Genomic DNA, 17003 nt, shown 5'->3' on the forward strand with positions numbered 1-17003 from the left:
AGTACATTCACATTCTGATATTATCTCTGGGAGAATTGACTGCCCTGCTCTTCTTGATCATATCGATTTTTATATTCCTCACAGGGCCCTGCGGTTCCATCTACCATTTTACGTTGGTGTTGCCAAAGCGAATTATTTTGCGTTCGCCCCAATCTTCAGAGCACTTAAGGAGTATAATAATATCTCTAAAACATTGGATATTGATTTTTCCCTGCCTAGATGTATATTTAAGTCCGTTCTTGATTCTTTTTATTGTCAATTTGGTATGTAATAATGTATAAATTCTATTTGGTATTTGTGTTTCTGTACCCAAATCTCGTTGTTATCTAGTCTGTAAGATATATGTACATCATAGACTGAAATAAACATAATAATAAATATTTACTGAACATACTCTTTGTTAGGTCCACCACCTGTTGCGCTTGCTTCTGCCTTCGGCCGCGCTTAGGGATTATAACACTTACTAAGGCTATATGCACACTTGTCGTCCAATCATAGTTGCGTTATCGTCTCGCCCCGAAATTTTGAGCCGAGCACTTGCATTTCAAAGGAGATCTGCACACTTGTCTTTATCGGCTAGTTATCGGCAAATTGTAGAAGATGCAGAAACGGATAAGTACAGCACTGTCGTTTGCTAATCGTTGTGCATGCATTGTTTGTTTACATTTTATGGGGAAAAATTAGTGAATAAGTTAATATTTGCATTAAAATTGCATAAAAACTAGTATGTTTTGCATAAAATTTGTGGAAATTATTAAAATGTGGATAATTGCATTAAAATTCAATAAATAAACTATAAAATATGACGAAATTGTAAAAAGTCTCTGTGTGCATGCAGAAAACCATGAACTGCACCATAACCTAATTCTCCTTTCTGTGTTGCGGGGAAGAGGGGCTTCCGTATGTCAAAGGTATACAACATTTCTTGTGCATATCACTCCGGCTACGCCCTCCACAGTATTTTTGCGCAGAACCCACGTCGAAATTTGCAAAAAAGTGCATAGTGCAAACTGAGTTTATTAATAAGCTAGTGCTGGAAATTCGAAACATTTACCTTAAATAAAATGTGAATCCTTTGATTACACATGTATGATAAAGTTTTTGGATTCGGGTTATGCGTTTGGACACAACAACCGAAAATCGTTGTACAAATAACTAAATCGGACCCAAGTTTCTCGATAAGGGGCAACAAAGATTCTTTTTTGCTCGTTTATATAAAGCAGTGGATAAAAATATACGTATATATAATACATGTGTCGCCTCCGACACAGAATTGTTGTCGTACAAAATTACGCAAAAAAGCTTACTCGTTCGTTTTTAGGCATGCCATTGTTACGAATTTCGAAAGTTCGAAAATACGATTCGGATTGCAGCATACTATTTCTACGATTCGTTGCAAAATCCGCATACGAAAGAATTGCAGAATAGGGGTGATAATTTTTGCTTTATAACACTTCCTTTCTACTGCTTCCAACAACGATTTCAGCAAGCGAGAAACTGCGATAATTTAGTAACTACTGAAGCTTTTCACTCAAAATTGATATTTACAATGATTTCTATACGAAAAATAGGAGTATTATAAATTTTCGGATTTGATTACATGTGTATATCTCGATAACCGCTTCACCAATTTCTCCCAAACTTGACACAGTTATTTGCCTTAGTACTTGCGCCGGGTATTTATTGTTCCGCTCCGCCCGAACTTAGACTTTCTTACTTGTTCATCTTATAATTTTTGTGTTTTACCAGTTTCGGCGTTGTGCCATCTTCAGATGGATATTCGTTCCAAAATAAATTATAATTTTTGCTTTATAGCACTTCCTTCCTACAGCTCCCAACATCGATTGCAGCAAGGGAGGACCATTCGAGGTGCCACACAAAAAGCTTTGCTTTCTTGGCACCAGTCCACGTTTTGCTCCACGTTTTCCTAAAATCGTTTAGACATAGTACAATTAAATATTTTATATAAACCCACCTTCAGCGAAGACTTTGTACCATGTGCTGAACCTTTAGCACTGCTGCCAGCCACCTGTAATGTCCTTGCCTTCATCGTGTTTCGTTTCTTGTTGTGACTCTTGTGTTTCATTGTGGTGATATAACGTAAACTTCACACACGCACACGTGCTTTCCGTTTACTATTTCTGCTTGTTGTCTCTGACGATGTGTCGTCGGTGGTGGTAGGCGTTCCCTGTGCATATGTCTCATCATCTGAGTTGTTGGCTTTATTTTCTAGGGCGGTGGTGGAGGCAAATAAACGCGGCTACACTCTAAGGGTCAAAACATAGTGGAGCGGCGAGCAAAGCGGAGAGCTAGCATCGAACAAAGCTTCAATTACAAACGTGTATGAATGCTTTGCTCTTCACTATGCGCTTTCCCATTGAAGCATATGCGTTTGAAATCGACGCTTTGCTCGATGCTCTTTGCTCGCCGCTCCACTATGTTCTTACCCTAAGACTGAGTTATCTATTTATTTGCAAATAGGGTTGCCAGACGTACTGCTTTTGGGAGTACACGTACTCCTTTTTATTGCATTGTACTCCCTTGTACTCCCAAACAAAAATATATGGAAATGTACTCCTTTATTAGTTTTGTACTTCTGTTGTTCTCCTTTTTCCAGCTATTAATATAGGGTGTGAAATAATAACTGTCGCACAGTTTTATTTTAGTTTTTAATAAAGGGGGCCTTTATAGATTTTGCGAAAATCTTATTAACTATTTATAATTAATTATTAATTCGTTTTGGGAAAAAAGCGCAAGCGGCACGCAAGTTTTCATCGGTTACTTTAGTACATATCTTCTGTAAATATAGGCTAATATCCCCCATTTGGATCCTTTATACTCCGTCTTTTGTCCAACATAAGGCCTCATACTCAGCAATCGGAAAGACTCCGAACCGGTGACTAGGAGGGCATTCATAAGACCAACCCTATACAGTTTTTTCTCTCTTTTTTTATACAAAGTCTAAGAAAAAGTACACCTATAAAAGACGTGAGTGCCGCATGATCTTATCTCCCAAAGCTGGCAAATGCAAATAAGGATTAAAATTCTAAAGTTAATTAATAAAATTAATGTAAAATATTTACAAAGCTAACAAAAAAATACTCTTTTTCGCAAGATCTATAAAGGACCCTTTTATTTTTCAAAAAACCTGTGCGACAGTTTTTATCTTACGCCCTGTACTTTGCCATTCATATTGTGGCAAACACTACTTAGTAAGCAAAGTTAAGTGTGATAGTGAAAAGGTGTAGGCATGGTCGTAGCAGAGCACTCGGGTATAAAAATCAGAAAAATATTAAATTAATTATAATGCTTAAATTAAAAAACTGGCCATATATTCAGAAAGAGTTTGTAATTCTATTGTAGAATTTAGTTGGGGAAAATTTCCTATAAGGGCGGTCATTGAAGAGGTGGTGAGCGAAGGGGGAGTGGGCGTGAGCACCCCCGACCACCTAGGCCCCCTATGGGTCCCTAGGGACGCCTTAGAAAAATCGCCAAATATCACAATTGGGTGCCACGCCCACTCCCCCTTTAATCACCATCTCTTTAACGACCGCCCTTATTGCGAAGCCCGCCCATTTAGTCATTTATTTTTAACATTTATTGTTGCTTTGAAAAAGATTTCTAAAATATCTTTGTTTATTTGTACCTAATTTATGGTAATTTGTAACAATAAATTGCACAAAAAATTAAAAATTAAAAATTTTTTAGGTCTTGTACTGCTTTTTTTCTTTCGAAAATATAAATGTACTCCTTTCTCCGTTTCAAAATCTGGCAACCCTATTTGCAAATAGCTAAGTCACGAAAATAAGTATTGATTAGTGGTAATATTTGCAAATAAGCGCAAGACGTTGCCATTCTTAACCTCTTAAAACTTCCACTTTGTTATTGAATATTGAATGGGCTACAAAACTGCAAAATTTTTCTAAGATATCCAATTAAAAACATCGAATTTTTTAAGAAACTTTGTTGCTTTTATTAAATATTGCACAAAGTTTGAAACTTGCTAAAGAACAAACCATGTTTTTATAAAAAAAATAATAATTAAAATCAAATAATAAAATAAATAGTCAATATGTGAGTGTTGCATAGTTATGATCAGGGAACGGCTTTTTAGGGCCTAAAAACCTATAAAAAAGGCAAAATAAAATAACGAAATAGGCTGGAAAAGGCAAAATAAAATAGAGAAAAAGGCAGGAAAAGGCACTAGCTATTGCAAAAATGGCAAAAAAGGCAAAACAAAATAGCGAAAAAGGCAGGAAAAGGCACTAGGTATTGAAAAAAAAGCAAAATAAGGCTCTAAAAAAGACAGAAAATACGAAGAACAATCAAAAATTACATTTCTTTTAGAAATGTTTATATTATAAGTAAAAAGAGAAAAACTATGAACAAGTTTGATTATATAAAAAATTTGTACTTTGAATCTTTGACTGTTTAATCCTTTCGAGTTTCTAACTCATAAAACTTTAATCTGTATAGTTGTAGTAACATTGAACCACAAGATGCATTTTGAAGTTTTCTGGCAGCATTTTCATTCGATTTTCGCGAAGAAAAGCCTTGAATGTACTAAATGTGTGCTCGACGTAAGTTGATACAAGTTGAAACGTTCATATTATCAGGAATAAGGGCATTTTCCTCGCCCTTTACAATTTCATCCAAACCCCTTATTGTCTCCAAGCCTACGTTAGCTGAGAAAACGGCTTTGAATTGGCAAGAGGTCCCTGCGCTTCCATAAGCCGCATGGGCATGTGTATATTTTTTAATCTTAAAAAAAAAATTTTAAATGCTATAATCACTTTTTAAAAGGTAGAAAAGGCAAATATCTTAAAAAAGGCAAAAAAAGGCAACATCAAATGTTTATATATGGAATCAACTAAAGCTAAATCGTGGACATTCTTAATCGAATATACTCTATCTCTTTAGCAGAAAAAAAGGCAATTTCCATAAAATCCGTTCCCTGGTTATGATACTTGTTTATTAGAGAATTATCTGTTTTATTAAATTATTTTAAAAAGTATTTAGTCATTGTTATTATGAGTTGAAAATAAGATAAAAATCTTAATATAATGCGAAACATATAATCACAACCAAACTTTGAATAACTTGTTTTCCAAAGAAATACTAACAAATTTTTAATTGTCATAAGTATAATCTTTAAAGAAAAAATTTTCAGATATGAAGGGTTAAGATTTTTTAAATTTTTCGTGTGGCACATTCGATCCGTAATTTTTAGTTTTTGGTAAATGAATTTAGATTTGTATTCATTCAGCGACCTAGAAACCCCCATATAGCCAGTTGCATAAAAACCTATAAATATTTTTAATTTTTCATCCGCCATATTGGATCTGCCCTTTTGAATTTTTGGTAAATGACTTTGTATTCGTAATCAGCGAACCAGAAACCCTTGAGATACCCAGCTTCGAAATATATTACTTAGTTGTTTAAATTTTTCGTCCGCCATTTTGAATTTTTGGTAAGTGACTTCAGATTCGTAATCAGCGACCCGAATATTCGTAATCAGCGAACCAGAAAACCTTCAGATACCCACCTTCATAGAAATATATTACTTAGTTGTTTAAATTTTTCGTCCGCCATTTTGAATTTTTGGTAAGTGACTTCAGATTCGTAATCAGCGACCCAATAATCCCCTGGATATGAAGTGGTGTCAAAATCCATCAAAGATTATTTGTTTAAATAGTTTCGTCAAGCTAGATTTTCGATCCGAAGCACTATACAGCGTCTGTATAGGTTATAATTGTTTTTATATCCCATTACAAAGACAGAATTTTATCATTCATCAAAAAGAAAATATTTAAATTAACTTTGTATGCTTTTTACGGAACTCATATAAATATGCTAAATTTAATATATGCATTTCTATTTAATTACAGTCAGCCATAAAAGGGTTGCAAATGGGTGGACTCAACATTGTTTCAATTACTGATGCAACACCCGTATCATGGAATCCACCTCGGGCTAGGAAGCAAAGGAGTTTATGAAAAGTCAAGTTTTCAATTATTTGCATCTTGATGGTTATAGAAAGCTAATGAAGAAAGATGTACTCTTAAATGAAATCAATTTAAAAAGAGGAGTTCAATGTTAAAGTAAACTTGTTATAGTGGGCTCTATGAAAGTTCGCAAATTTACATACATATTTGCAGTTTTACTGCCTGGTTATGTTTTAGCGCGTCAGTTATATACGAGGCTTGCGCACAGAATGGCTTCTAACGTTTACGAATCCCTTGTTAAGTTGTTTTATTAGAGAATTTGTAAAGATATACTCTGTACAAACTTGCGACGTTTATTATGTTTACGAGATATTTGCGAACTTACATCAGTACCCTGTTATGGTATAAGAAAAATAACATTTGTTCTATTATTACTGTTGAAATAAAAATAAAAGTTAATACATAAAGACCGAATCGTAATTGCTTGTTCGGTCGGTCGGTTTATTGTACCCCACTAGCGCGTTGCACATTTCATATTGAATGTACTAAGTGCGTTATATAAGATGTATCATATAAAAAGTCGTTGCCTTATACTAAATTTATAAATTTCTCTTCAAACGAGGTCATCTTACCTGCTGACACTAACAAACATTTAGATATCATACATGGTAGAATACGATATCAACTGTGTGTGACAAAAGAGGAGAAACTAAAGAAGAAAGAAAGAGGCCTGTCCTTTCTGTTATTTTTGTTGTTGTAGCCTTGGACCCTGCCGCGACTCCTACCACTGGCAGAGTCCCCTAAATTTCAAATACTGGGCATTTGGGTAGCTTAAAAAATAATATGGAACAAGTGTATAATAGCTTCAGATTTTAAAATCACCATATTTCCCAAAATCCTTACCCGATTTTTAAAAAATTAACACCGTTGTGCATTTAATTAGAATACCTTTCATTTACAATATTACATTTTATTTGATATACAATTTGTAATAAGTAGTCTCTCAATCTACTGTGTTTTTTTTTTTTGNACATTTAATTAGAATACCTTTCATTTACAATATTACATTTTATTTGATATACAATTTGTAATAAGTAGTCTCTCAATCTACTGTTTTTTTTTTGAATTGGCAATCACGTAAGTATTTAAATCTACCAACGAACTATACGAAATTTTCACTATATAATAAATGTCAAAGCAAGTGTAATATTACTTTTGAAGTTTATTTTACTTAGTCTGTAAGAATTTGTTAATTCATAGGCAAAACAAAAAAGGGCAACCCACGCCCACTATTCCGTTTTTTCGGGGTGAGGAGCTATTCTGCACTTATACAATAATATAATGGAAATAAATTAAAAAACTGACTTTTGATACCTTATAAAGTAAGCAACTTCTTTACATTAAAAATTAGGTGGCAACCCTATTAGAAATAGGCTCAGATGAATATTGCATATCTTGAGCGGATATGTACCGTGTATGCATATAAAAAAAAAGCTTAAGGAAATTAACAAAATACAAATTTGTATTACAAAGAAACGTGACAACCCTCATCGAAAATCTGTTCGGACTTAAGTTCTCAAAAATACCTTTCATTTGATATCCATATTACGATTTTTTAGTTAAATTTTGTAGAACCGAAAACAAGTGGCAACCCTACATTAGTATCCCAATGCCCGTTTGATACTACGTTTTTTTCTTGTATTTCGAGTGTATTTTATTATACTGTATTTTGAAAAACTGACGAAAAACAAACTAGGTTGTTAAAAATAGTCCGGCCAACTTGTATTTCGTTAGGTTTTTTGACAGATGGCTGTATTTCGTTCGTTTTTCTTACACAGCTGTTTGCANTACATATCCGCATATAAAAAAAAGCTTAAGGAAATTAACAAAATACAAATTTGTATTACAAAGAANATATGTACCGTGTATGCATATAAAAAAAAAGCTTAAGGAAATTAACAAAATACAAATTTGTATTACAAAGAAACGTGACAACCCTCATCGAAAATCTGTTCGGACTTAAGTTCTCAAAAATACCTTTCATTTGATATCCATATTACGATTTTTTAGTTAAATTTTGTAGAACCGAAAACAAGTGGCAACCCTACATTAGTATCCCAATGCCCGTTTGATACTACGTTTTTTTCTTGTATTTCGAGTGTATTTTATTATACTGTATTTTGAAAAACTGACGAAAAACAAACTAGGTTGTTAAAAATAGTCCGGCCAACTTGTATTTCGTTAGGTTTTTTGACAGATGGCTGTATTTCGTTCGTTTTTCTTACACAGCTGTTTGCATTTTGCCAGACGAGTTTTTTTCTTAGCATAAAAAAAATGGAAATACAATTAAATTGAATTCGTTATTGTCTCACCACTTTAATTTAATTTTTTTATGTAACAAAATTGTTCTACGCAAATTTTAATTTCGTTTATTTGAATTTCGGTAAGGATATGTCAAAACTTAGCTTTTTTCACACAGAATTTGTTTCTCTCTAACACATTGCGGAATTGTTTTTGCAATTTGACTTTCGTCAGTTTTTTTTTTGTTTGTATTTCAAATGAAAAATACAGGAAAAAACGTAGTATCATACGAATTACTGGCCATCTTCACATGCTTGTAAGTCTCGATAGAGGCCCTTATTATGAGTTGCATTCTATTTTCGATCTTCGCTGGCTATCGAAGATCGAAAGCGAAATTCGTATTATGAGCTATGCAAGCGTATCGAAAATTTCGTTGAGTATAGAATTTTCTGTCAAACAGACTTTTGCTTTCGTTGGTGTAGCGAAGTGTTAGATAATTGTGAAAAATGTACGAGTTTGCATTTGTTTTCATCCTTTTTGTCGGCTAAACACTAATTTTAAACAGTTTTTATTAATTTCATGCAGTTCTAACGTCGTGAATACTAAACACAAGCTCGAAAGGCTAGTTTTACTTATGAAAGAAAATCCAAATACTCTGATGGCACGATCTCTGAGAGCAATCATAGAGCTGTTTATAGTTTTAACATATTTTAAATAGATTTTAAACGTTTTCTGCTCCTGGCCAGTTTTCTAAGCTCTCATCCTTTGACGAATCGTTGAACCAGAACTCCGTTGCACTATTTTTTATCACGTTTTTATAAACTCGCTTTATTTTTTATTTCATTATGGTTTGCGCAAATTTACATAAGTATAAGCACACTATTTAGTTTGCTCAATTTGTAAACAAAGCTTCTCAGCGGTAAAAAATTTACAATAGTTGCGATTGGGAGGACAAAAAAGGAGTAAATACGGTTCTCTCTGTCAGAAGTTACCAGTTTTAGTCCGAGAATTTTTTGCTGGTAAATTCTGGTAAATGTGTCAAACGATTAGCTGTAGTGTGTTTGGCAACCAAATTGTAAACAAAAGAAAAGTGCACTCTGCTAATTCATGTTGAAAAGTATTTAATTACTTGTTTAAGTTGATTCTAATGAATTTGAAAGTATTTTTGGTTATTTGCATGTGTGAGCTGAGTGTGTTTACATACAAAATAAGCAAAAATTTACAACCAAAATTTGGAGGTTTTGTTGAAGTTGACAGAAGTTACCAATTTTTACTAGAAAGCGATCCCATACTTTTCAATGTTACTCTCTCGCTCTGAGCGAATTTTTATTTTTTGACAGTTTTACTAGTCCGAGTCCGAGGAATACGGGATTGCACATATTGTAAACAACCTACACGAGCGAAATTCGCGCTATTCTCCATAGAATGAGCGCCATAATACCAAATAAAAATTCGTTCGATCAGCTCCGACCACAGTCGAAAATCGAATGCAACTCGTTATAGGGTTTTGTTGATTGGACATTTGACAGCATACTTTTCCATTTGTAAAATGTCGCCAAAGAGGAAGGTTCGAGCTTTGCAGGCTAAATTTGTATTTTCCACGAAAATAAACGATGTTGGTACTTTGAAGAATTCTGCGAAATGAGAAAATACCTGTCAAACAACCAAAATGATAGTTGAAAGCATGCGAGAGCTCGCAAACCGCTCGGTATGCGAGAAAAAGTAAGTACTACAATTGTTTGCAAATAGTGTATGGTACACTTGCACTATCATTAAGCGAATCCTTGTAATATTAAGTTCTTGTAATATTAAAATAACGTAAAGTATTTTACTACTTACTTTTTACTTATTATGGGCGTGTGTGAATCGGTAACAAAGTTCTATGGGGAAAGCTGTTGAAAAATATTTTTACTATGGTGAGACAGTTTTGCCAATCTGCTGTGTGAAATGAAATATTTTTTGACAGCAGTAAATTTTTCATAACCGCAGATTTATTTGGAATAAAATATTACAAATTGAAGTGAAATGAATATTTTAAGAAAGCATCTACCATCGTTGATTGCAATTCATCTATTTAAGCTTTTATTTAACGAAAAATTACACACATAAACAATCTTTGCGATTGTCAAAATTTTCTATGCATTTGTCAAAAATTTCGCTAGCCTCATGAGCTACTGAAATTTAATTCACCTCATAGTTGTCAAAAATTTACTCGACGCGAACTTTGTTACCGATTCACACACGCTCTATATTGCAAACAAAATTTGAAATGAAATAGTGTACCCGTCTTGTACACTATTCTATTTCTTTAAATTTTATCAATTCATTGAAACCTTCCAACAAACTAAATGATGCATAAGGCACGCTTGCAGAATGTCCAGAGTTAAATATCACCCCTATTCTGCAACTTTTTCGTATTCGGATTTTGCTACGAATCGTAGAAATAGTATGCTCCAATCCGAATCGTATTTTCGAAATTCGTAACAATGGCATGCCTTAAAACGAACGAGTAAGGTTTTCTGCGTAATTTTGTACGCAAACCATTCTGTGTAGGAGGCGAAATAAAAGATGTAAATCGATGTGTGTTTACAAGAAATTTTGGTGGTGTTCTTTAAACAGATAAATTTGCCTTTCGCATATACGTATAGGCCCCTATTACGAGTTACATTCGATCTTCGACTGTGGTCGAAAGTGCTGATCGAACGAATTTTCATTTGGTATTATGGCGCTCATTCGATGAAGAATAGCGCTATTGTGAACTTCTCTCGTTTATGTTGTTTACAATAGTATATTTTTGACCGCTGAGAAGCTTTGTTTACAAATCGAGCAAACTAAATAGTGTGCTTATACATATTTATGTAAATTTATGCAAATTAAAATGAAATAAAAAAGAAAGCAAGTTTATAAAAACGTGGTAAAAATTAGTACAACGAAGTTCTGGGGTTCAACGATTCGTCAGAGGATGAGAGTTAGTGAACTGGCCAGGAGTAGTAAATGTTTAAGAGAGTTTAAGTGTAGTCTTAACAATATATTTTTATCACAAAATATATTTAAGAAATTTGTCAACAGATTTACTAAAAACTTCCGACTTTCTAAAAAGGCGTTTGTGAGCCAAATCTATTTAAAATATTTTAAAACTATCCACAGCTCTATGATTTGTTCTCAGAGATCGTGCCAATTGAGTATTGGGATTTACTTTCACAAGTAAAAGCAGCCTTTCGAGCTTGTGTTTTGTATTCACGACGTTAAAACTACATGAAATTGATAAAAATTGTTTAAAATTAGTGTCTACCCGCCAAAAAGTAAGAAAACAAATGCAAAATCATAAATTTTTCACAATTTTCTAACACTTCGCTACACCATCGAAAGTAAAATTCTGTTCGACAGAAATTTCAATACTCAAGGAAAATTTCGACACGGTTGTATAGCTCATAATACGAATTTCACTTTCGATCTTCGATAACCAGCGAACATTGAAAATCGAATGCAACTCATAATAAGGGCCTATATTTTTATCTACTGCTTTATATAAACGAGCAAAACAAAATCTTTGTTGCCCCTTATCGAGAAACTTGGGTCCGGTTTAGTTATTTGTATAATGATTTTCGGGTGTTGTGTCCAAACGCATAACCCGAATCCAAAAACTTTAACATACACGTGTAATCAAAGCATGATGCAATAATACAAGGTGGTATCAGTTGTGATAGCTCGATTTGACACTGCCTTAGCTCAGTAGAATAACAAGAAAAACGGGAAGAAATGATCCCCATTTGGGGGAAAAATATGAAATTTCATATTTTCTTCTAAACAAAATTTGCTTTTTTATAGTATATTTGCAATGAAATGAAATCAATATAAGATATAATACCTTTTAGAGAAAACAAAATGTGTATAATGAGAAAAAATAAAAAAAAATTCAACTATATTATTAGGCAAAGAATTGTTAAAGAAGTAACACTATTTAACCTAAGGCAGTCAATATGGCGGAATTAGAGCGAGAAGTTGCCAACCGATAACACCTTGTATTATTGCATCATGTAATCAGAGGATTCACATTTTATTTAAGACTAGCCAATGCCCGCTTACTTCGCGGCACCTAATAAGAGCTTTTACGTTAGCCAATGCAATAGAGCGTTTAAAACAAAATTAGTCTGTAAAGTCAAAATTTTTGATTTAAGTTGAAACCACTAAGGCGCAGTATCCTCCTCACACATAGGCCAAATAATAGTAACGCGGTGGTACCATATGGAATACCCCTTTTGGTGTCATGAGCTTTACTGATGGCCTTATTTCCACCTGTGAGATCTGTGCCAATCATGCGTAATCTTTTTGTATGATCTTGCTAACTACAACATTGGTGCGATGCGTATGCCAATAAAAGTTCTTATAGGGAAACTCAAGAGTACAGAAGTGCGTTTTCTTTATAGGAGGGCCAAGAGTCCTCGCTGTCCCACAGGATGAAAAGTTTTCCGGTACATTGCTAAATGATCGCTTAAGTATCTTTCAAATGAAGCAATTGATATACCTAAATACGGTGATTTTTCCTTGTTAATTCACCACTTTTACAATTCGTGGTAAAATGTATTAACTGATTTCTGGGTAGATGCAAGACCGCATGATCGTGCATGAGGGCGTCAAGTAAACTTAAACCCATCCTTCATTTAGACATCTCAAAATTAAATTCGTATAACTTAAACATAGGTCCAAAGCAGGCCAACCACACGGGGTTTCTATACATTTCGGCTGCAGCGCCATCCATTGGGTTCATTTTTTGCAAAACCATTGCTTACCTAAAATGAATACGTGTTATGAATTTAAACCTTAACTCCAGCGGCACTAATCGGGTAAATTTTTATCAAAAGAATTTTCCAACATACAGGTACATAGCTCACATTTAAAATTTGAACGAAATCGGTTAATACGATTTTATAAATAACTCGTACTCCAGCACCACCTAGCGAGTTTTATAGTAGCATGTAATTGGACTATATATGTATGTAAGATAACCTCCGACAATCTGACGGAACTCTATTCAGTAATTTTTGAGTTTATTCCGAACAACGGCTATCATTTTATGCAAATAGGTATGTAGAGAGGACAGTATACGAAACTCGTAAAAGCAAGTCCATAAAAATTTAAAAAAATTCTTCAAAATTTTCACATAAATTTACCTTACTTAAAATTAAAGACAAAGTTACAATAGTTCAATGGGATTTAGAAATCTAGGAGAAAATGGTTCCCAATCGAATGATACTTGCGCGTTTACGTAAATGTATATCGATCCAGCCTTTCCAATTAATAACCACTTTTCGCCATAACTACGGTATTGATAACATATGTAGCTGTGTAGAATTTCAGGACGTTAGCGTAAGCAGTTCCAGAGATAAGCTATATGAGAAGTTCAGTTTGTATGGAAGGAAGGAGCCACGCCCCCTTTCCCAATGTATTTGCAATATATGCATCAGTGCTAAGTTTCAGTTCCCCAGCGTAATGGGTTTTAGAGATATATTGGTTTTTTGCGTTTTAGTCCTTATAAGAATTTTGGGAATATTCCGAGCTACATACCGAGTAAATTTCTGGTCAGAATATTTATTTTCAAGGTGTTGCCAGATATGATCGATGCAGCCGTTTAGTAGTGTAGTGAAATACATTGTAAAGAGAACTGTATGAAAGTGTAAAACGTGACGTCTCAGATTTCTTAATTTTTTGGCAGCAACAACGAAAAGTTTTAATTTTTTTTAGCGAAAAACCTTCCACACAGAAATAAAAAAAAATTAAGTTTGTGGTTATATTAAGGCGAAATTTTGAGAACGGTCCGTTGCTAACTCTAAATATAAACAACGACGCACTGGAAAAAGTTAATACGTTCAAATGCCTAGGAGTAATGATCGACGATAAACTAAAACAAAAAAAAAAAATGGATTCTATATTTTCAATTAGAGCTCTAGCAATATATACGTCGGTGAAAAATGCATTTAATTCCATACATTAGCTTTTGCTTGATACGCTTATAAACATACAGACAAACATACCAAAATTTTATATTTGGCTTCTGTTAATCTAATAAACCCCCTATTAATTTTTCTTTAACATCTATTATGTACAGATATTGGCCTGTTGCAATTTCATTATTCTCAAATACTCTCGTTTGATACCCATATGGCAACACTTAGTTTATATTATAAATTTAACTGAATTAAAGTTTTCAAACCCGCTTCAAGAATATTTTCAAAAGTAAGCTTCCTAATCCTCTTTAGTTTAATATGCAATATTTCGTTTATTTTACAAATTTTAATGAATACAATTTTTCAATACAGTGTGGCACCTCCCTAAAAATATTTTCGCATTAAAATTTCCTGAAACCTCTCTTCAGTTTGATCCACATATTGCAAATTTCAATCTTATGCTATCAATTAAATTAAATGTAAAGTTTTCAAAAGGTGGCAACCTGTCCACTGTATTTTAGGCTGTAACCTTGTAAATTCTCTTTCTTTTGACAGCCATATTGCATATTCACTTTATCGTTATCAATTACTTAAACTGAAATTTTAAACACAGGTGGCAACTCTCTAATTTTTTTCTTCTATATTTAAGCTAGACTTCTAGCATACATCGGTGAAAACTGCATTCAATTCCATGTATTCGACTTTGATGTGCGACAAAATACAGACAGACGAGACAAAAATTCTAAAAATTCGTTATTTGGCTTCTGGTGCCATAATAAAACCCACCATCATTAATTTTTCTTTAATATCTATAATGTACATGACATCGACCTGTTACAATTTTAATTATATGTATATATGTATCTAGATGTAGATATAGATTTCATTTATTTTATCAATTTAATACAATAAAATTTTCAAACAGGTGGCACCCCCCTAAAATATTTTCGGCAATAAAATTTCCTAAACCCCTTCAGTTTGATACCCATATTGCAATATTAAATTTATCTTCATAAATTAAATTAATGTAAATTTTCAAACAGGTGGCAACTCAAAAAAATATTTTTGGCTGTAAGCCTTCTGTCAGCCTCTTTCTTTTGCGCCCATATTGCAATATTACATTTTTTCTTATCAATTTACTTAAACTCCAATTTTCAAACAGGTGGCAACTTCTAATTTTTTTCCTATATTTTAAGTTAGACCTCTAGCAAGTACATCGGTGAAAACTGCATTCAAATCCATGCATTCGTTTTCAAGTGATGCGCGAACAACATAAGAGCGGAAAAAGACAGACAGACAAAAATTACTAAAAATGGTTGATTTGGCTTCTGGTGCTCGAATAAAGACCCCCCGCATTAATTGTTCTTTAATATCTATAATGTACAGACATCGACCTTTTACAATTTTATTATATGTATAGATTACCTCTATTAAGTATATTAAGTGTAGTTCAAATTAGTGGGAACTCGCTTAAAAAATATTTTAGAAAGTAAACTTCTTAAAACTCTTTAGTTTAGAAAAATCTGTATTGTAATATATTTCATTTATTTAACCAATTTAAATGAATAAAATTTTTCGAACAGGTGGCAGATCCCCTAAAAATATTTTCGGCATTAAAATTTCCTAATCTCTTTAGTTTGATGCCAATATTGCAATATATAATTTATGTTATGAATTAAATTAAAACAAGTTTTCAAACAGGTGGCAACCTTCCACAAAATTATTTTCAGTTGCAAGCCTTTGCAAACCTCTTTCTTTTGACAGTCACACTGCAATATTTACTTCATCGTATCAATTTACTTAAACTGAAATTTTCAAACAGGAGGTAACTCTCTAATCTTTTTCTTCTATATTGTAAGCTGGACCTCTAGCGATACATCGGTGAAAACTGCATTCAATTCCATGCATTGGTATTCGAGTTATGCGCGTGCAAACATTCAGGCTGATTTGGCTTCCGTTGCTCTAATAAAGACCCCCGCATTAATTTTTCTATAATAGCTATAATGTACAGACATCAGCTGGTACAATTTTATTATAAGTACAGATATAGATTTCATTTGTTTTATCAATTTAATACAATAAAATTTTTCAAACAGGTGGCAGCCCTCCCTAAAAATATTTTCGGCAATAAAATTTCCAAAACCCCTTCAGTTTGATACCCATATTGCAACATTCAATTTATCTTATAATTTAAATTAAATGTAAATTTTTAAACAGGTGGGAACCTGTTTTGTACTTTTGGCTGTAATCCTTAAACCTCTTTCTTTTGACGCCCATATTGCAATATTCACTTTTTCTTATCAATTTACTTAAACTCCAATTTTCAAACAGGTGGCAACTCTCTAATTTTTTTCTTCTTATATTTTAAGTTAGACTTCTAGCAATACATCGGTGAAAGCCAAGAATGATAGAATACAAGATTGCGCCGATCAGAGAGGATTTTTGAGAATAACTTTTATGTGACGTCACACTGGTGCATTTGCGAGAGAGAAATGCCAAAACGTGAGCAAGAATGGAAGAAGAAGAAAAAATTTTGCAAGAAAAATGTAAACAAGTTGCACCAGTGTGACGTCATGCAAACAACGATTCTGTCAAATTCGTTAAGAGAGGAATAGCGGTCCGAGATCGGCGCAACCTTTGTATTCTCTCAATCGTGGGTGAAAGCTGCATTCAAATCCATGTATTCGTTTTTGAGTGATGCGCGAACAAACATACAGACAGACAGACAAAAATTCTAAAAATCGTTGATTTGGCTTCTGGTGCTCTAATAAAGACCCCCCACATTAATTTTTCTTTAATATCTATAATGTAC

General features: G+C 33.3%; 1 protein-coding gene across 1 annotated transcript in view; it reads left to right on the plus strand.

Moving 5' to 3' along the window:
- Positions 1-6463, plus strand: part of mRpS11 (mitochondrial ribosomal protein S11) — a 26583-nt gene extending 20120 nt beyond the window's left edge. The window contains exon 4 of the mRNA XM_017623195.1: positions 5889-6463. Within this exon, the coding sequence (XP_017478684.1) occupies positions 5889-5996 (108 nt within the window). The 3' untranslated portion in view covers positions 5997-6463. The remainder of the gene's footprint in view (positions 1-5888) is intronic.
- Positions 6464-17003: the final 10540 nt, after the last annotated feature.

Source organism: Rhagoletis zephyria, unplaced genomic scaffold (genome assembly GCF_001687245.7).
Source record: "Rhagoletis zephyria isolate East Lansing unplaced genomic scaffold, Rhagoletis_zephyria_1.1 Rzeph_scaffold_03080, whole genome shotgun sequence".
NCBI lineage: Eukaryota > Metazoa > Arthropoda > Insecta > Diptera > Tephritidae > Rhagoletis > Rhagoletis zephyria.